This window comes from Oncorhynchus mykiss, chromosome 26, assembly GCF_013265735.2.
Source record: "Oncorhynchus mykiss isolate Arlee chromosome 26, USDA_OmykA_1.1, whole genome shotgun sequence".
Classification (NCBI taxonomy): domain Eukaryota; kingdom Metazoa; phylum Chordata; class Actinopteri; order Salmoniformes; family Salmonidae; genus Oncorhynchus; species Oncorhynchus mykiss.
This window is the reverse complement of record NC_048590.1, coordinates 50004282-50025649: the sequence shown is the minus strand read 5'-3', so window position 1 is coordinate 50025649 and position 21368 is coordinate 50004282. Positions and strand designations below refer to the sequence as shown.

Genomic DNA, 21368 nt, shown 5'->3' with positions numbered 1-21368 from the left:
ATGGAAGCATTTTAAACACTCAGAGTTCTTCTAGTGTTAGACAGCTGTATGATGCTCAGTGCATAGCTACTGCTGCAGTATAATGGAAGCATTTTAAACACTCAGAGTTCTTCTAGTGTTAGACAGCTGTATGATGCTCAGTGCATAGCTACTGCTGCAGTATAATGGAAGCATTTTAAACACTCAGAGTTCTTCTAGTGTTAGACAGCTGTATGATGCTCAGTGCATAGCTACTGCTGCAGTATAATGGAAGCATTTTAAACACTCAGTGTTCTTCTAGTGTTAGACTGCTGCAGTATAATGGAAGCATTTTAAACACTCAGTGTTCTTCTAGTGTTAGACAGCTGTATGATGCTCAGTGCATAGCTACTGCTGCAGTATAATGGAAGCATTTTAAACACTCAGAGTTCTTCTAGTGTTAGACTGCTGCAGTATAATGGAAGCATTTTAAACACTCAGAGTTCTTCTAGTGTTAGACAGCTGTATGATGGTCAGTGCATAGCTACTGCTGCAGTATAATGGAAGCATTTTAAACACTCAGAGTTCTTCTAGTGTTAGACAGCTGTATGATGCTCAGTGCATAGCTACTGCTGCAGTATAATGGATGCATTTTAAACACTCAGAGTTCTTCTAGTGTTAGACTGCTGCAGTATAATGGAAGCATTTTAAACACTCAGAGTTCTTCTAGTGTTAGACTGCTGCAGTATAATGGAAGCATTTTAAACACTCAGAGTTCTTCTAGTGTTAGACAGCTGTATGATGGTCAGTGCATAGCTACTGCTGCAGTATAATGGATGCATTTTAAACACTCAGAGTTCTTCTAGTGTTAGACTGCTGCAGTATAATGGAAGCATTTTAAACACTCAGAGTTCTTCTAGTGTTAGACAGCTGTATGATGCTCAGTGCATAGCTACTGCTGCAGTATAATGGATGCATTTTAAACACTCAGAGTTCTTCTAGTGTTAGACTGCTGCAGTATAATGGATGCATTTTAAACACTCAGAGTTCTTCTAGTGTTAGACTGCTGCAGTATAATGGAAGCATTTTAAACACTCAGAGTTCTTCTAGTGTTAGACAGCTGTATGATGCTCAGTGCATAGCTACTGCTGCAGTATAATGGATGCATTTTAAACACTCAGAGTTCTTCTAGTGTTAGACTGCTGCAGTATAATGGATGCATTTTAAACCATTACAACACTTCATTAGTCAGCAACACTAAATGGTTCCCAAATGTAGTTTCTCCCTTCTATTTCCACGTCTGTTCATATAAAGTGTACTGCAGATCATTTTAAACTATGAACTAACTACAACTACTGGGGTTTAAATACAACAACTACTACCTTGCTTTTTTACTCTGGGACCATACGTCATGAAAGAAACAATCCGTTTTTCATTTCAACATTTATTGGTTTCCATAATTATATGTACACAAGAAGTAGTAAAACACTTTACCACACTTTTAGTCCATTTGTCTGACAGAGAAAATTACATTTTTTACATTTTAGACAAATTAAATTCATACTTTCTTTAGTTCACTCACACACATTCAACATCAGACAGATTCTAGAATCACACATTCACAGTCAACATTAGACAGATTCTAGAACCACACATTCACACAGTCAACATCAGACAGATTCTAGAACCACACATTCACACAGTCAACATCAGACAGATTCTAGAACCACACATTCACAGTCAACATTAGACAGATTCTAGAACCACACATTCACACAGTCAACATCAGACAGATTCTAGAATCCCACATTCACACAGTCAACATCAGACAGATTCTAGAACCACACATTCACACAGTCAAAATCAGACAGATTCTAGAACCACACATTCACACAGTCAACATCAGACAGATTCTAGAATCCCACACATTCACACAGTCAACATCAGACAGATTCAAGAATCCCACATTCACAAAGTCAACATCAGACAGATTCTAGAACCACACATTCACACAGTCAACATCAGACAGATTCAAGAATCACACATTCACACAGTCAACATCAGACAGATTCTAGAACCACACATTCACACAGTCAACATCAGACAGATTCAAGAATCACACATTCACACAGTCAACATCAGACAGATTACACAACAATGAGGAAGAATGTTCCAACACGTTCTTGGACACATATGTGCATTGAATGAAAATCCAGGATAGAAAATAGACAGAAGAAGAGGGTCTACATGTACATTTCAACTGGTATTCATAGAAAAATAAAAAGAGGAAAAAGCCAAACTGAGACAGAAAACATTTAAAGTGAATGTATGAAGCACTGATGTTTAACAGTGTTCCGCCATGTCTGGACAAGACTCAAGAGCATTTAGCATAGGTGCATAGGTTGCCTGATAAAATGTTGCCTGAACCTGATATTCAGCTAACGTACATACATACAGTAGCTGCCAGCACCAAAGCTCTGTTGATGCCTGCCCCTGTCGTCTTGATTCCACTCTGAGAAAGCTACACCTTTAATTGGACTTTTCCCTCTTATCTTGTCAACCTAAGAACAAAAGTACCAACGATACTGTAAAACAAACAATAAAATAACACCAACCAGTCCATATGGGTGAAAAATACAGCACTTCTTTCTCTTATTTTTCCTCTCTTTCCAGTCCCATTTTCTGGATCATTCTGTTTCTGCATTAAGAGTATTAACTACATCTGTCTCCCTGAAAAAGACCAAACAATTCCATATGTATATTGGTGTTGGATTCGACATTTTGAACATTGAGACATTAAATAAATGATGGAGAAGAAGCATAGAATCAAAGGAGAACGTTAAGGGTTCTCTGTGGAATGTGTTTGATGGAGGAGAGGAGAACGTTAAGGGTTCTCTGTGGAATGTGTTTGATGGAGGAGAGGAGAACGTTAAGGGTTCTCTGTGGAATGTGTTTGATGGAGGAGAGGAGAGCGAAGTGTTGATATAGGGAAGACAGATGGACATCTGTGGATTAGGTGAAGGAGGGGTTGCGGTCAGCAAATGAGAGGTGAGGTCAGTAATCAGGGTTTCTTATCTGGTTACCTTCTTCCTGTTGGGCATATACTGTAAGGATTGGAGAGAGGGAGTGTCTTAAGTGGGATATAAATACCTGGATGGGACAAATGTTGGGTTGTCTGATTACAGCTGTACAGAACCTTTGGGAAGAATTCAACTTGGTTAAAGCTTCTCTAGTGTCCGTGGGTTATTTACTCTGAAAAATAAGAACCTAACATTGGAAAGTTAATATCTCTGTGAGACTAGTAGACTACCACCCAAAGTAAAAGGACACACAACGTAGTTCTACATTTGCATATGGTTTTCCTATCGTTATAGAAACCCTGAGCAGAACCCTCTGGGAGATCATATTCGTTTAGGATGTTTCACCTAAATATCTACCTGGATCTAGTATATGTAATATCCACAAAGTGCAAGGAGGCACTTTGAACATGGAGATGTAAGATAACGCTGCTCTTCAACAGGTTCCGTCCAGAGTGTTTCTGAGACCCAGTACTGCTGTAAAGATCAGTTCCCTATTGAGATTCTACCCAGCATCCACTGCAAGGTTATGGTCTTGTTGTTATATAACCTTACTGGTCCAGGTACAGAGGTTTGTACAGTGCAGTGCTGGACACACACACACACCTGGCTCCAAATAGTCCTATCTGTAATTGCAAGCTACTTTTTTGGTCTTTGTATTTATCATGTTGATACGACATACATTAGAAACAGAACTTTATAAAGGGAGAACCGGCCTTCCTTTCTTTCAGAGTCACAAATGAGCATGCTGGAGATGGAGCTGAACTTTTCAAATCCAAATTGAAGGGCAAATTTTCTGTTGATATGGATTATTTGACTGTAATTAACATTGTCGTAATCATCACGCTGACTGACTGAACAGATTGTGGTTGACAAGGCAAGGTTGTCGTTTAGCATAGAAATACAAAGCACTGACTTTCAGGGCCGACCGGCTTACAAGCCTATATTCCCTCTACCATCTCCTACTCTCCCTCTACCATTTCTCCACCATCTCTTACTCCCTCTACCTACCATCTCTTACTCTCTCTACCATCTCTTACTCTCTCTAACTCTCTCTACCATCTCTTACTCTCTCTACCATCTCTTACTCTCTCTAACTCTCTGCCATCTCTTACTCCCTCTACCTACCATCTATTACTCTGTATTTTGTTCTCTCTCTCTACCATCTCTTACTCTCTCTCTCTACCATCTCTTACTCTGTCTTTTGTTCTCTCTCTCTTTTTCACTCTTTCTTTGACACACACATTCACACACACTCGAATGCACGTATACGTTATATACAGACACACAAAAACATATAGAATATATTGATTGTTGGTGTGTTTGTCCTCTTACAGCCAGGGGAGGGAACACATTCAATTATCTTCCTGCCTCTGCACATGTCTTGTTAATGCTGTCCATATGCACCTTGCGTCGTTGGCTGTCTATAAATACGCAGCAGCCGCATTTGGAGGCATTTAGTGATGTTAAGTCCAGAGGTAAGCTCCAGTGCTTAGAGGCTGATCATGTGTGCCGATGCCAGAGTTTAATCCTCTAAGTCAAAGGTATTGTAGCTCCTTCAACACACCCAACACTTGTTTTTATTCTGTCACTAGGGGGAGCCACATGGTCAACATTCTGTTTCCCTTTGCTGCGGGATGTTGTTACGTTAACGATTTCAGAACCTGTTTGCTGCTATAGGTTGACTGCAACAAGAGGCAGTAGTAAAGTCAAGGGCTTTTTGAGATAGTTCAGTGTTTGCCTCGACGTTTTTGCAATTTTTTATATTTGTAAGAAAATGTGCATTACCAAGGCTCTTTAAGTTGTTTTATTCTGAGTGCTATTAGAAGGCAGCAGGTTTTAGATAGCGTCAAAGCCACTCTGGAAACCAAAGAAAAGTGAATCGACCACCGCTGAATATCTAGCAACCCCTGGAACATCAATCGTTTCTGGAACATGTTGTTATAAGGTTGTGCAGGGTCAGGAATAGGAATAGTAGTGACTGACAGGAGGGTTCTCCATGGAGGGGCATCATCATTCTCATCATAACACTCCTCAACTGGTCCTTGTATACAACTGGCAAGGCCACATCCCATAAGCACACATTCTCTGAACTGCCTCTGGCGCTAACAAAACCCCTACATTTTTTATACATAAAACAGACAGAAGGATTGCTTTTTCCCCAAAAGGTTGAGCAGCAACAAAAGTGCGGCATTGCGTACATCAGAGAACATGCACTGTCGAGTAAGGTTCAGAATACAACCACCTGAATGGGTCCATCATACTAAACAATGCCTTAAAAATCACCAGCACAGCTTAAGCAATGTCATTTGGAAGTCCTAATCTAATTGTTTAAGATAGGTACAAGTGGATGCGTACCTACGTTGTCTTTGTGGGAGGGGAGCTTCATCCCATAGTCAATGAACTGACCATAGTCAGACCACAGGAAGTAAGACTGATGCACCAAAGCTTGTGATTACAGGGCTAAGTGTGGTTACGTTCTTTATTTTGGTCAGGAAGGGAAGCTTGTGGAAGTCAGGATGAGGTCGGAGCAGGGTGCTGCTTTACTCTCGTTTCCATGGTTCCTCCTCAACAAGAGAGAAATCTGCAGTGTTGGGGTGGCCGTTGGGGTGGCCGTTTCCATTGCCCATGGATACCTGCAAGCAATTACCAGGGACATCTAACTGTAAGACCAAGGCACAGTCATATTGAAGCTGTCAAAGGGTTTGAGCAGAGAAACCAAGGGGGTAATACTTGCAGGCCATCCTTTTGGTTGAATTTGGTTGGTCGGTTGAATTTTGGTTGAATTGGTTGAATTTACTGGGATTCCCGCAAATTTGGTCCCAATAGAAAGAAAAGAAAAGAAAGAATATTCTCTGAGTACTGAAGCGACAGCAGATACAGAAGACAGATTGAATCCTCTCTGAATACTGAAGCGACAGCAGATACAGAAGATAGATTGAATCCTCTATGAATACTGAAGCGACAGCAGATACAGAAAGATAGAATGAATCCTCTCTGAATACTGAAGCGACAGCAGATACAGAAGATGGATTGAATCCTCTCTGAATACTGAAGCGACAGCAGATACAGAAGATAGATTGAATCCTCTCTGAATACTGAAGCGACAGCAGATACAGAAGATAGATTGAATCCTCTCTGAATACTGAAGCGACAGCAGATACAGAAGATAGATTGAATCCTCTCTGAATACTGAAGCGACAGCAGATACAGAATATAGATTGAATATTCTCTGAATACTGAAGCGACAGTAGATACAGAAGACAGATTGAATCCTCTCTGAATACTGAAGCGACAGCAGATACAGAATATAGATTGAATCCTCTCTGAATACTGAAGCGACAGCAGATACAGAATATAGATTGAATCCTCTCTGAATACTGAAGCGACAGCAGATACAGAAGATAGATTGAATCCTCTCTGAATACTGAAGCGACAGCAGATACAGAAGACAGATTGAATCCTCTCTGAATACTGAAGCGACAGCAGATACAGAAGATAGATTGAATCCTCTCTGAATACTGAAGCGACAGCAGATACAGAAGATAGATTGAATCCTCTCTGAATACTGAAGCGACAGCAGATACAGAAGACAGATTGAATCCTCTATGAATACTGAAGCGACAGCAGATACAGAAGATAGATTGAATCCTCTCTGAATACTGAAGCGACAGCAGATACAGAAGATAGATTGAATCCTCTCTGAATACTGAAGCGACAGCAGATACAGAAGATAGATTGAAATGTGTTTTCTCACTGACAGGAGAATGTAAAACAGTGATGAGTCAGTTTTGTTTTCTATCTTGGCCATGTATTTTATGGATTCTCTGCCCAACAGAATTACCGGGACAATAATGTTGAATAAATGGATTGTAAGAAAACAACTAAATGACAGTATAAAACAGGGATTAGTAATTGTCCCATGCAAGCAAAGCAATGGAACAATGATCCATGACAAATGGATCAGTAAAATGCTCTGAAAGTAAGAGCATGGACTTTTCTTTGAGTTTTTGGTCTAAAAAATAGCTAGCTACAGTAGAAAAAAGGATTTTTGACAGGTCCATAATATGTCTGCCACTGTTTGGATAAACATGATGAAATAGCAGTCTTCATGTGTACCACTAGCCATACAATGTTGATTTAAAAATGCGCCCTAAAACTGAATCGAATCATGTAAGCAGGGCTGCCACAAATACATGTCCAATTAAGAAGAAGAATCCCACTCATGTCACAGATTAATACAAGACACAGGAAGAAAAGTAAAGTGAGGAAAAATGTTTTCAAAATAAAAATGGTGTCAAAAACATACCGTCAGAATGATAGTAAACTGTCGAGCAAAAGTACACAGGTATCACAAAAAACTGCTTTTCCATATAGTTTAGTGAGTGAGTAAATAAATATAAGAGCATATTTATTTAGTTTCTGCACCTTGTGATATTGTTTTCTCCAAAAGAACTGTATAAGGTGACATGAATGTATGTCGACATACCAAATGACAAGAGAAGGAAAGGCAGCAATTAGGGGGGGAAGTCTACATGCACGTCTCTATATCCTTAAAGATGAAATGTACCTTGCAATCATCTATCATGATTGTGCTGTGGGCTGCAGCGTAAACACACTGGTTGGTGTTGTTCTCGAAGAAGGATTGGGATTTTGTCAACTCAAATTCATCAACTTTTTGCGCGGCGTCAAACGCATCGAGCTCATCTTTGGACAGGTGGTAAACGATACCGGCCCCGTAGGAGTCCCCAACCACGTTGACGGAGGTTCGGAACCGATCCCTGTATTTTTTTTTTAGGGTGGGGAGGCAGACACAGAGACAGACAAGTGCAGAAGGTAATCTCTCGGGGGAACAAAGCTGAGGACAATATTTTGAGGAAGACCAGAGTTTTATCCTGAGGTAACAAGAAGATATTCTGTGTGTGTGGAAACATTCTCTGTACGTGTGAATGCAGGTACAAGTGCAAGATTGAGTACTCACAGCAGCCAGTCAACAGCCACCAACAGACTGATGTCTTGGGTGGGTAACCCAACGGCTGTTAGGATCAGTAGCATGGTCACCAATCCAGCACTGGGGATACTGGCCGCTCCCACACTGGCCAAGGTTGCTGTCAGGCTACAGTCAGGATGAGAGATCTCAGTTAATTACACACTGGCCGAGGTTGCTGTCAGGCTACAGTCAGGATGAGAGATCTCAGTCAATTACACACTGGCCGAGGTTGCTGTCAGGCTACAGTCAGGATGAGAGATCTCAGTCAATTACACACTGGCCGAGGTTGCTGTCAGGCTACAGTCAGGATGAGAGATCTCAGTTAATTACACACTGGCCAAGGTTGCTGTCAGGCTACAGTCAGGATGAGAGATCTCAGTTAATTACACACTGGCCGAGGTTGCTGTCAGGCTACAGTCAGGATGAGAGATCTCAGTCAATTACACACTGGCCGAGGTTGCTGTCAGGCTACAGTCAGGATGAGAGATCTCAGTTAATTACACACTGGCCGAGGTTGCTGTCAGGCTACAGTCAGGATGAGAGATCTCAGTTAATTACACACTGGCCAAGGTTGCTGTCAGGCTACAGTCAGGATGAGAGATCTCAGTTAATTACACACTGGCCAAGGTTGCTGTCAGGCTACAGTCAGGATGAGAGATCTCAGTCAATTACACACTGGCCAAGGTTGCTGTCAGGCTACAGTCAGGATGAGAGATCTCAGTCAATTACACATACATTAATTTCAACCTTATATTGTAGGTACATGAATACATTTTTTTTGTCAAGGTCAATAGATCATGTATAGGGCACCTTGTTTTGAACAATCATGTCACATGACCTGAATTTTAACCTTTATTTAAAGGGTTTTCAACAAACGGTCCCTTTTCTTATTATGTCAGATGGGCCAGCACCATCCTCCAGCACCATGTTCCAGCACCGTCCTCCAGCACCATCCTCCAGCACCATCCTCCAGCACCATCCTCCAGCACCATTCTCCAGCACTGTGCTCCAGCACCGTCCTCCAGCACCGTCCTCCAGCACCATCCTCCAGCACCATCCTCCAGCACCATCCTCCAGCACCATGCTCAGATAATTGCTTTTATTTTTGGTGTAAATCTAACGTCTGGAACAGGCTTAAAATAAAGATGAAATCCTAGGTCATGTGTCATGATAGTCCGAAACACAGGGCCCTAGTCATGTAGGATTAGAAGTGTCCTACCTGACAGTGACGATCTGGCCGTAGTCGAGGTCGATGTTATTCATCTGGGCGATGAAGATGGCTGCCACGGCCTCGTAAAGCGCAGTGCCGTCCATGTTGATAGTGGCGCCCACGGGGAGCACGAATCGCGTCACTCGCTTATCGATGCCCAAGTTCTCCTCCAGACAGCGGAATGTGACTGGCAGGGTACCAGCACTGAGAGACGGGTACAGAACTTGTACTTAATACATATCACAAGACTTGGAATTGTATTAAACACTGAATTTACATAATATCTATATTATGCATTGAGCATTATGTTCCCTCAAAGGGTGACTTTTAAAGGGTCTTACTTTAAGCAGTAAGATTAGTCGACAAGAGTCTAACTACATTGTGGTAGCTAAGCTCTACAAATCTGGTGTCGTGCATGAAGGTATCAGACGACCCGTGAAATGTGGACACCCCTCTAGGGCATGAACCACATCTCTGTTGCTGTTATCATCTCAGTGTGAGCTTCGGCTGTGGCTCAAAACCTACTCTGTCATACAATCTATCCAATAGGTTGGGTAATGCAGAGCCCTTAATATAAATGAACTATTTATCCTAACCTAAGCTAAGGTTTTTAGTCTTTGAAAGCAACTTTGCGCTGTGTGCACCACGAATAACATTACTCTTGTTTTTAGTTTATCTGTAGAGTGGAGACAAAACAAGCAAGGTCAAGGCATCTTGTTTTGTCTGTCTTATCGTAAAGAAGCAGAATGGGTTCTAGAATGGGTTCTAGAATGGGTTCTAGAATGGGTTCTGGGAAAGGCAATAATAAGTATGACAGAGGGAAAAGGGAGGGTGACAGAGAAGAAGTGAATAAGTTAGAGAATGGGTTTGGGTCTTGTACCTAGATGCTGTCCCAATAGCGGTGACCCAGGCCTGGAAGATTCCCATGAAGAAGACATAGGGGTTTTTCTTCACGATGACTAAGTATATTAGTGGTAGAAATATGGCACCGTGGATGACAAGGCCCACGATCACGGTCACCATGTACATTCCCAGTTGCCTGGCAACCATTTCCAGATCATCGATTGAGATGATCTTCCCACAGATGAGACAGGCGATACCGAAAGGGGAATACCTGGGAGAGACCTTGGTGAGATTAGTTTTGCAGTTTGGTAAAACTAATGAAAGGTCAATAGTGGTATCTAATTGGGAATATTGGGGCAAACATGTACATTGGGGGCTAATTTCCTGTAATAAATAACACTTTTCTCCTTTGGCTACAGTGACTAGAGTGGACTTGCTAGAATGCCTGTTATTTTAGAGGAGGGGGGGGGGGGGGTGGAGGTATATAACTCTAGAGAGGATAAGACTTACCACATAATCATGCCAACAATCCTCATGACGATCTCGTTGAGAACGTTAAAAAACTCCAGCATGAGCTTGGCCTTTTCTCCCATCTTCCCCATGATTATCCCGAAAGCCACAAAGAAACCGATCAAACCTACAGTTTCAAAAGGAGGCAAAAAGTGTCAAATCAATTATTTGGACTGCTAAGACAATCATTCATTCCAGTTAAGAGCATGTTTTCTATAAGTGTACCAACCTAGCACATTCATCCCACTCTTGTACTGAAGACCCCTTTTGATGGTAAACTGTGGTGGACCCCTGGTCCTGTTGGTAGGTACGGGGACTTTTGTGGTGACTGTCTGGATCTGCTGGAAGCAGGCCTGAACCAGGTTTTCTGGGAAAAGGTTTCGAATTAGATCGAAGAAAGCGTCCAGACTGGAGACGTCGTCGTTCTTCTTGCCAGGCCCAAGGTTGGACTTCAGCTTGGGGTTACCAGGGTGGATGAGCAGCACTAGAATGACACCCAGAGCGGCAGCGATGACTGTGGTGGACATGTAGTACACCATGGCTCGGGTGCCCAGGCGGCCACTGGACTTGGCATCCAACCCTGCCAGTCCTGGAGTGGGAGAGAGGTGAGAGAGGCCCGCAGTTCAACAACCGGTTACGTAAACTACAGAAGATATGCATTCCAGATACTCTAGTGATAAATGCAGTGGCGGCTGCTGAGGGGAGGAAAGCTCATAATAATGTCATAGAACAGAGGAAATGGAACGGCACCAAACAGGTGTTTGATGTGTTTGATACCATTCCACTGATTCCACTCCAGTCATTACCACGAGCCTGTCCTCCCTGATTACGGTGCCACCAACCTCCTGTGGATAAATGCTATAATAACACTCTAACGTACAATGCCTCTAGTGCTACTACAGACACACGCTAGCAAACGCACTCTACACACACGTATACTGTAGTACATTATCATATTGTTGTATGGCGATATTATACATTTTGTATTGTAGATATGTAGTGGTGTAATAATGTTATATGATGTACTGTTTATCTATATTTGTATGTGTGATGTAAGTGCCTAAATGTGTTTGGACCCAAGAAAGAGTAGCTGCTGCCTTGGCAGGAACTAATGGTTATCCATAATAAACACCAGGAAGAGTACCTGCTGCCTTGGCAGAAACTAATGGGGATCCATAATAAACACTAGGAAGAGTAGCTGCTGCCTTGGCAGGAACTAATGGGGATCCATAATAAACACCATGAAGAGTAGCTGCTGCCTTGGAAGGAACTAATGCGGATCCATAATAACCACCATGAAGAGTACCTGCTGCCTTGGCAGGAACTAATGGGGATCCATAATAAACACCAGGAAGAGTAGCTGCTGCCTTGGCAGGAACTAATGGGGATCCATAATAAACACCATGAAGAGTAGCTGCTGCCTTGGCAGGAACTAATGGGGATCCATAATAAACACCAGGAAGAGTAGCTGCTGCCTTGGCAGGAACTAATGGGGATCCATAATAAACACTAGGAAGAGTAGCTGCTGCCTTGGCAGGAACTAATGGGGATCCATAATAAACACTAGGAAGAGTAGCTGCTGCCTTGGCAGGAACTAATGGGGATCCATAATAAACACCATGAAGAGTAGCTGCTGCCTTGGCAGGAACACATGGGGATCCATAATAAACGCCCAGGAAGAGTAGCTGCTGCCTTGGCAGTAAGTAATGGGGATCCATAATAAACACCAGGAAGAGTAGCTGCTGCCTTGGCAGGAACTAATGGGGATCCATAATAAACACCAGGAAGAGTAGCTGCTGCCTTGGCAGGAACTAATGGGGATCCATGATAAACCTCAGGAAGAGTAGCTGCTGCCTTGGCAGTAAGTAATGGGGATCCATAATAAACACCAGGAAGAGTAGCTGCTGCCTTGGCAGGAACTAATGGGGATCCATAATAAACACCGGGAAGAGTAGCTGCTGCCTTGGCAGGAACTAATGGGGATCTATAATAAACACTAGGAAGAGTAGCTGCTGTCTTGGCAGGAACTAATGGGGATCCATAATAAACACCATGAAGAGTAGCTGCTGCCTTGGCAGGAACACATGGGGATCCATAATAAACGCCCAGGAAGAGTAGCTGCTGCCTTGGCAGTAAGTAAAGGGGATCCATAATAAACACCAGGAAGAGTAGCTGCTGCCTTGGCAGGAACTAATGGGGATCCATAATAAACACCAGGAAGAGTAGCTGCTGCCTTGGCAGGAACTAATGGGGATCCATGATAAACCTCAGGAAGAGTAGCTGCTGCCTTGGCAGTAAGTAATGGGGATCCATAATAAACACCAGGAAGAGTAGCTGCTGCCTTGACAGGAACTAATGGGGATCCATAATAAACACCGGGAAGAGTAGCTGCTGCCTTGGCAGGAACTAATGGGGATCTATAATAAACACTAGGAAGAGTAGCTGCTGTCTTGGCAGGAACTAATGGGGATCCATAATAAACACCAGGAAAAGTAGCTGCTGCCTTGGCAGGAACTAATGGGGGTCCATAATACACCCCCAGGAAGAGTAGCTGCTGCCTTGGCAGGAACTAATGGGGATTCATAATAAACCCAAGGAAGAGTAGCTGCTGCCTTGGCAGGAACTAATGGATATCCATAATAAACACCAGGAAGAGTAGCTGCTGCCTTGGCAGGAACTAATGGGGATCCATAATAAACACCATAAAGAGTAGCTGCTGCCTTGGCAGGAACAAATGGGGATCCATAATAAACACCAGGAAGAGTAGCTGCTGCCTTGGAAGTAAGTAATGGGGATCCATAATAAACACTGGGAAGAGTAGCTGCTGCCTTGGCAGGAACTAATGGGGATCTATAATAAACACTAGGAAGAGTAGCTGCTGTCTTGGCAGGAACTAATGGGGATCCATAATAAACACCAGGAAAAGTAGCTGCTGCCTTGGCAGGAACTAATGGGGATTCATAGTAAACCCAAGGAAGAGTAGCTGCTGCCTTGGCAGGAACTAATGGGGATCCATAATAAACACCATGAAGAGTAGCTGCTGCCTTGGCAGGAACAAATGGGGATCATAATAAACACCGGGAAGAGTAGCTGCTGCCTTGGCAGGAACTAATGGGGATCTATAATAAACACTAGGAAGAGTAGCTGCTGTCTTGGCAGGAACTAATGGGGAACCATAATAAACACCAGGAAAAGTAGCTGCTGCCTTGGCAGGAACTAATGGGGGTCCATAATAAACCCCCAGGAAGAGTAGCTGCTGCCTTGGCAGGAACTAATGGGGATTCATAATAAACACAATGAAGAGTAGCTGCTGCCTTGGCAGGAACTAATGGGGATCCACAATAAACCCCCAGGAACAGTAGCTGCTGCCTTGGCAGGAACTAATGAGGATCCATAATAAACCCCCAGGAAGAGTAGCTGCTGCCTTGGCAGGAACTAACGGGGGTCCATAATAAACCCCCAGGAAGAGTAGCTGCTGCCTTGGTAGGAACTAATGGGGATCCATAATAAACCCCAGGACAAGTAGCTGCTGCCTTAGCAGGAACTAATGGGAATCTATAATATACCCCAGCAAGAGTAGCTGCTGCCTTGGCAGGAACTAATGGGGATCCATAATAAACCCCAGGAAGAGTAGCTGCTGCCTTGGCAGGAACTAATGGGGATCCATAATAAACACCAGGAAGAGTAGCTGCTGCCCTGGCAGGAACTAATGGGGATCCATAACAAACACCAGGAAGAGTAGCTGCTGCCTTGGCAGGAACTAATGGGGATCCATAATAAACACCAGGAAGAGTATCTGCTGCCTTGGCAGGAACTAATGGGGATCCATAATAAACACCAGGAATAGTAGCTGCTTCCTTGGCAGGAACTAACGAGGATCCATAATAAACCCCCAGGAAGAGTAGCTGCTGCCTTGGCAGGAACTAACGGGGGTCCATAATAAACCCCCAGGAAGAGTAGCTGCTGCCTTGGCAGGAAGTAATGGGGATCCATAATAAACCCCAGGACAAGTAGCTGCTGCCTTGGCAGGAACTAATGGGAATCTATAATAAACCCCAGGAAGAGTAGCTGCTGCCTTGGCAGGAACTAATGGGGATCCATAGTAACCCCCAGGAAGAGTAGCTGCTGCCTTGGCAGGAACTAATGGGGATCCATAATAAACACCAGGAAGAGTAGCTGCTGCCTTGGCAGGAACTAATGGGGATCCATAACAAACACCAGGAAGAGTAGCTGCTGCCTTGGCAGGAACTAATGGGGATCCATAATAAACACCAGGAAGAGTATCTGCTGCCTTGGCAGGAACTAATGGGGATCCATAATAAACACCAGGAAGAGTAGCTGCTGCCTTGGCAGGAACTAATGAGGATCCATAATAAACCCCCAGGAAGGGTAGCTGCTGCCTTGGCAGGAACTAATGGGGGTCCATAATAACCCCCAGGAAGAGTAGCTGCTGCCTTGGCATGAACTAATGGGGGTCCATAATAAACCCCCAGGAAGAGTAGCTGCTGCCTAGGCAGGAACTAATGGGGATCCATGATAAATACATATGATGGCAGGGTTCTGGTCCCCCACCTGTGATGAGACTGGAGATGATCAGGGGCAGGATGAGCATCTTCAGCATCCTCATCAGGATGTCTCCTGGGAACGAGATGATCATGACTACATCAGGGGGGAGCGGCGACATGGGACGCAGTAGTATTCCAGAAACAGAGCCTGTGATCACACCTAGAACACAGAGAGAGAACCCACAGTCATATCAACTGGACCTCTCATTGGTTTTCTGTTGCATGATTTAGAACCACACACACCGGGCTGTTTGTATTCATACACATCAGCTGGTGTTTATACCCTGAACACAACAAGCTCTACCTCGGCTCTCGCTACACTTTCACCCACAAGTTTTAGGCAACCTTATGCACTGTGAGGGATGGGAGGTGACTAAAGTGCAGAAAAACTAAATTATATCAAAACTAAATTATATCAAACCCCGCACTTTTCATTGTTAAAGATACAATCCGGGATCTTAAGAACTTACTAATTTGTAACATATTGTACGAATTTGAATTTGTAACAGAAAATATGAGTTGCAAAAAACAAAAATACAAATAAAACTTTCTTTTTGTAACTTAACAGACAAAATAGATGACGTAGAACACAATTGCGCACAATTTTCAGGAACCCATTTTGGCTCATTAGCATTAGTTTCAAAACTACTGACTGAAAGTATACACATCTAAACAACAGGCTAACTTACCAAGACAGTAACAACCAGACACATCTAAAAAACAGGTTAACTTACCAAGACAGTAACAACCAGACACATCTAAACAACAGGCTAACTTACCAAGACAGTAACAACCAGACACATCTAAACAACAGGCTAACTTACCAAGACAGTAACAACCAGACACATCTAAACAACCGGCTAACTTATCAAGACAGTAACAACCAGACACATCTAAACAACCGGCTAACTTAACAAGACAGTAACAACCAGACACATCTAAACAACCGGCTAACTTATCAAGACAGTAACATCTATACAACAGGCTAACTTACAAGAACGTAACAACCAGTCACCTCTAAACAACAGGCTAACTTACCAAGACAGTAACATCTATACAACAGGCTAACTTACCAAGACAGTAACATCTATATGACAGGCTAACTTACCAAGACAGTAACATCTATATGACAGGCTAACTTACCAAGACAGTAACATCTATATGACAGGCTAACTTACAAGACAGTAACAACCAGTCACCTCTAAACAACAGGCTAACTTACCAAGACAGTAACATCTATACGACAGGTTAACTTACCAAGACAGTAACAACCACAGACACATTTAAACAACAAGCAAACTTAACAAGACAGTAACAACCAGTCACCTCTAAACGACTGGCTGACTTACCAAGACAGTAACATCTATACGACAGGCTAACTTACCAAGACAGTAACATCTATACGACAGGTTAACTTACCAAGACAGTAACATCTATGCAACAGGCTAACTTACCAAGACAGTAACATCTATACGACAGGTTAACTTACCAAGACAGTAACATCTATGCAACAGGCTAACTTACAAAGACAGTAACAAGCAGACACATCTATAGGACAGACTAACTTACCAAGGATGGTGAGGAAAAGGACCAAGTTATTCATGATTTTGCTGCATATTCCCCAACACATAGGCTGAGGAGGCTCCACGATGGGCTCCAAATGGCTTTCATGCATTCTGACCTCCACTTGCCTCTGCATTGTGTTGGCACTAGAGAGAGAGAGAGAAAGATAGGAGGTTTATTCATTTACTCCTCCTTGACCCATAATGCCTAGCTGTGTCGACAGGTATTACCATATTTGCTCCAGTGAAAAGGTCACTGATGCAGCACACCACAAGAGTTTGATGTGGCTTCTTGTCCATCTGTAATAATGGCTCGGGAACTGATGGCAAACAGAATGATAATGTATTCATACTATCACAAAGATGTATGAGGGAGAGGAGACTGAACGAGTGGGTAGAGAGAGAGACATGGGAGATGTGAGTAGATGTATGAGGGAGAGGAGACTGAACGACTGGGTAGAGAGAGACATGGGAGATGTGAGTAGATGTATGAGGGAGAGGAGACTGAACGACTGGGTAGAGAGAGAGACATGGGAGATGTGAGTAGATGTATGAGGGAGAGGAGACTGAACGAGTGGGTAGAGCGAGACATGGGAGATGTGAGTAGATGTATGAGGGAGAGGAGACTGAACGAGTGGGTAGAGAGAGAGACATGGGAGATGTGAGTAGATGTATGAGGGAGAGGAGACTGAACGACTGGGTAGAGAGAGAGACATGGGAGATGTGAGTAGATGTATGAGGGAGAGGAGACTGAACGACTGGGTAGAGAGAGAGGCATGGGAGATGTGAGTAGATGTATGAGGGAGAGGAGACTGAACGAGTGGGTAGAGAGAGACATGGGAGATGTGAGTAGATGTATGAGGGAGAGGAGACTGAACGACTGGGTAGAGAGAGAGACATGGGAGATGTGAGTATGTAAATCATTCTAATTATATTTTTCCAAATCATTTGTATATTGTCAAAAACAATTATCTGCACTCTTATTTGTTGTATTATTTTGGGAGGGTGACCCCATTTCCCCGACTTTGAATACTACTGACGTAGCCCCTCGTATTAGTGAAAAGGCTCCACTTGAAACAAATATTTATTTTTAGACGGTTCACCCATTGGGACAATTCAAGGTGTGACACCTTCTTTTCTAAGTGTACCTTGGGGCTTGATACCTGATATCTTGGTTTCAAAGCACACCAGTTATTTATTTAATTTTTTTAACTAGGCAAGTCAGTTAAGAATAATTTCTTATTTACAATGACGGCCTACCCCAGCCAAACTTGGACGATGCAGGGCCAATTGGGCGCCGCCCTATGGGACTCCACCTCGTATTAGTGAAAGGGTTCACGGCCGGATATGATGCAGCCTGGATTCAAACCAGGGACTGTAGTGACGCCTCTTGCACTGAGACGCAGTGCCTTAGACTGTTGCAACACTCAGGAGCCCACCATGACTTGTGTGTTAGTACAGTATGTGTGTGTGTCCAGTGTCTGTCGACAGCAACTGACTTAAACTTAACGTCTGTTATCTCTGCCCTCTGATCTGGGCCAGTCTGAGGATGCAGTGATTTTCCAGTGAATGGAGCTTCTTCGTAATCTTATTCCTCTGAGATGGAAGTCTTCACTTTCAGGTCATGCCCCCATCTCACACTCCTCCCTCCATCTCTCTACCTAATCGCCTCATCACGTCACCACAGCAACAAGTCTCACAGCTTTGTTGTGGTCTGGCTTATTAAAAGCTCTTCAACTTAAAGGTCCCCGACAGTCCCTACTCCTAGCATCATTTAAATCACATCTCTTGGGGTGTATAACCTTGTGTGCTATTGCGTAACTTTGTCCCCTCCACCATTCTGTAACATCCGTGTGTTGTCACCGTGTCCCGTATTGTTTCATATTTACACTAACACACACTGTCAATAACGTCCATTTCCTGAGATGGAACTTTCTACTGGGTCCCCCTGCTACACTGTTACACTGTCCTAAAAATCAACAGCTCTGTACTCACTGGCAAAATATCTCTCGGATTGAGAGGAAAATGGAGGTTTGGCGAAATTCCCTGTTTCTAAAACCATATTGAGTGAATTTGTAACCGGAGTAACTGCTTGTATTGCATACTGTTTACATCCACAGAACCAAAGACGTGACGGCGAGGCAGTTAATAGGTTGTGACTGGCAAATCAATCAGAGGCTGTCTGAAACACAGTGCCCGGACATAAGCCTGTTAAGGCCGACAAAATTAGCCTGTCAAGCACACCAGTGGTTTAGTTACATAACCTCTCAGGGGTGACCCAGGAACTGTCAAGGTGTGCCAAGCTGCGATTAGACCGTCTTGAGCAAGGGATTACTGTTTGATTCACAGATTCAGAAATACAGATTCACAATACATACAAATGAAATCACATATTTAAAAAACACAATTATTCACACAGCTCTTTGGCAAGAAATGGTCCCCTCACCAAGAGTCATCCATACAGCCTATCTGCTCTATGGTGCATCAGTACCAAAAGCTTTTACGTTCAAAGCCTACACAATATATCGCTACAGTCAACTGAAGCCTGACTGTAGCAATTGTAAAGCACTTGAATCAGGATCCAGGGCACATACGATTTGCTAATGTCATTATGTGTCTCATTAGATAGGGTACATCTCATTGAGCTGGATGGTTCTCAAGGCCACCTGGCTGGGTTGGTGCAGATGAGGTCAAATGGGAGAGTGTCTCAGCTCTCTCACCAGAAAGGGATGACCTCTGATTACCAAAGGTCAAATGACAATACATGAAGAATGATCAGACAAGTCACAGACGCCGGAGCATTTTCCCTTTTTGCGTCAGGGGACAACAACAATACTGCAGCATAATACTGTGACGAAGAAATTCTACTCAACAATACTGTTGCATAATACTGTGATGAGGAAATTCTACTCAACAATACTGTTGCATAATACTGTGATGAGGAAATTCTACTCAACAATACTGTTGCATAATACTGTGATGAGGAAATTCTACTCAACAATACTGTAGCGTAATACTGTGATGAGGAAATTCTACTCAACAATACTGTTGCATAATACTGTGAGATGCAAACTTTCAATCAGGCCTTCAAAAATACATGACAGCAACTGCCTCTAAAATAAATACAGCACGGTAACAGTAGAACGTCGAAGGTTTGAAGAGAAACATTCTGGAGCGCTTCAAGAAAATGTTTCAAACCTTTCATATTCAATTAAAACCTTCACATTTAGCTTACCTGTAGTTGTTGTCTGGAATTTGGAATGGAAGGTGGCGTACTAAAGAGTCACTACTCAGTCAGCCATGGGCTGCAAGGATAGAGTCAAAGAAAGGAAGGGAAATTCACGGTCTATCCATCTTGGAGATTCAGTGAAGATCCACAAACGTATGAAGGTCCCCCCTTGCCCCTTAAATAAGGGAATGTAGAAATCTGGAGGCTATGCGGGAGTAGATCTCAAGAAGAAAGCCAGCAGCACCTTCTCAGCATCCAATCGAAATACAATGAATTAATCAGCAATGCCCATGGAAGACTAAGAATGGTATCCGCAGTCACTGAAGTCGACTCATCCAAGCATGTGTGTAGACCTGAAGTGACCAACCTGCAGGCTGGACTGTGGGCTCCACGTTCAGCTTAATTGTAAGCAGCGAGTGAAATCCTTGGTGCCCTCCTCTTTCTCCTTCTCTACCTGTCTAATCCGTCCTTAAAGCATGCGCTGTAATGCTTTTCCCTCGGATGTGAGGCGGGATAAAGACGCACGAGATTCTCAAACAATCAAAGCAGGCCTGCAAGCCAAGTGCTCAAGAAAAGGAACACTTGGCTGTTGCATTGAAGAGACATGTGCGTTGTATAGCCAACCCAGATGTAAACAAAGAGGAGAGGGAAGTTGGAGTAGTAATGAATCAGACAAGATGTGCTCCTTCAACTCACCACTGCATTGGTTGACATGACTGACCAGTGGCTCAATGCTATGGATAATGGCAGGTTTGTAGGTGTACTATTTTTAGATTTCAGTGCAGCATTTGATTTAGTGGATCATGAAATTATTTTGACAAAATTAATGCATTATGGTTTTAAGGAGGTAGCATTGAATTGTGTACAGTCATATCTAACTGACAGGAAACAGTCTACCTATATCAATGGTTCATTTTCTTCCCCTAATGTGTTAAACTGTGGAATACCGCAGGGCAGCTGCCTTGGGCCACTTCTCTACTTAATATACACCAACGACCTTCCCTATGCCGTGGTTGAAACTCAAGCTACTATATTTGCAGATGATACTACAATTTATGCAGGAAGACAATCGGTTCAACAGGTACAGCAAGCTTTGCAAGGAGATTTGGAGATGATCAGGAAATGGGTTTGCCAAAACAAACTTGCTTTAAGCACCAAGAAAACCAAAGTTATGTTGGTCTGTTCAACTAGGAAAAGGCCAAAACAGCATGGGATACAATTAAGTATGGGAGGAGTACAAATTGAAGAAGTGGCAGAAACCAAACTACTGGGAGTGCAGCTAGACAACTGCTTATCATGGTCGTCTCAAATAACTAATCTATGTAAAAAAAAATATTAAAACAGCATGCACAATCAGAAGGATAGCTAAATCCTTCAGCAAATAACACAGGCATTGGTTGAGAGTAAAGTGAACTATTGTTCGG

General features: G+C 43.1%; 1 protein-coding gene across 1 annotated transcript; it reads right to left on the bottom strand.

Annotated features, from left to right (window-relative positions):
• Nucleotides 1–5104: 5104 nt before the first annotated feature.
• Nucleotides 5105–16856, bottom strand: LOC118944446 (excitatory amino acid transporter 2-like). The gene is made up of 9 exons (XM_036963834.1): nt 16723–16856; nt 15161–15313; nt 10818–11177; nt 10589–10715; nt 10116–10349; nt 9245–9439; nt 8017–8151; nt 7606–7816; nt 5105–5671 (listed from the first exon to the last, which is right to left on the bottom strand). The coding sequence occupies exons 1-9, from the start codon at nt 16850–16852 to the stop codon at nt 5579–5581; spliced, it is 1638 nt and encodes a 545-aa protein (XP_036819729.1). The 5' UTR covers nt 16853–16856; the 3' UTR covers nt 5105–5578.
• Nucleotides 16857–21368: the final 4512 nt, after the last annotated feature.

What these genes read in the sequence shown, in the direction of transcription:
- LOC118944446 (XM_036963834.1), bottom strand. Translation starts at nt 16,852, where the DNA reads ATGCAGAGGCAAGTGGAGGTCAGAATGCATGAAAGCCATTTGGAGCCC. An exon ending in GAGTGGGATGAATGTGCTAG is followed by an intron (nt 10,716 to 10,817) that starts GTTGGTACACTT and finishes TTGAAACTGTAG; the next exon opens with GTTTGATCGGTTTCTTTGTG. An exon ending in GCTATTGGGACAGCATCTAG is followed by an intron (nt 9,440 to 10,115) that starts GTACAAGACCCA and finishes CCCGTCTCTCAG; the next exon opens with TGCTGGTACCCTGCCAGTCA.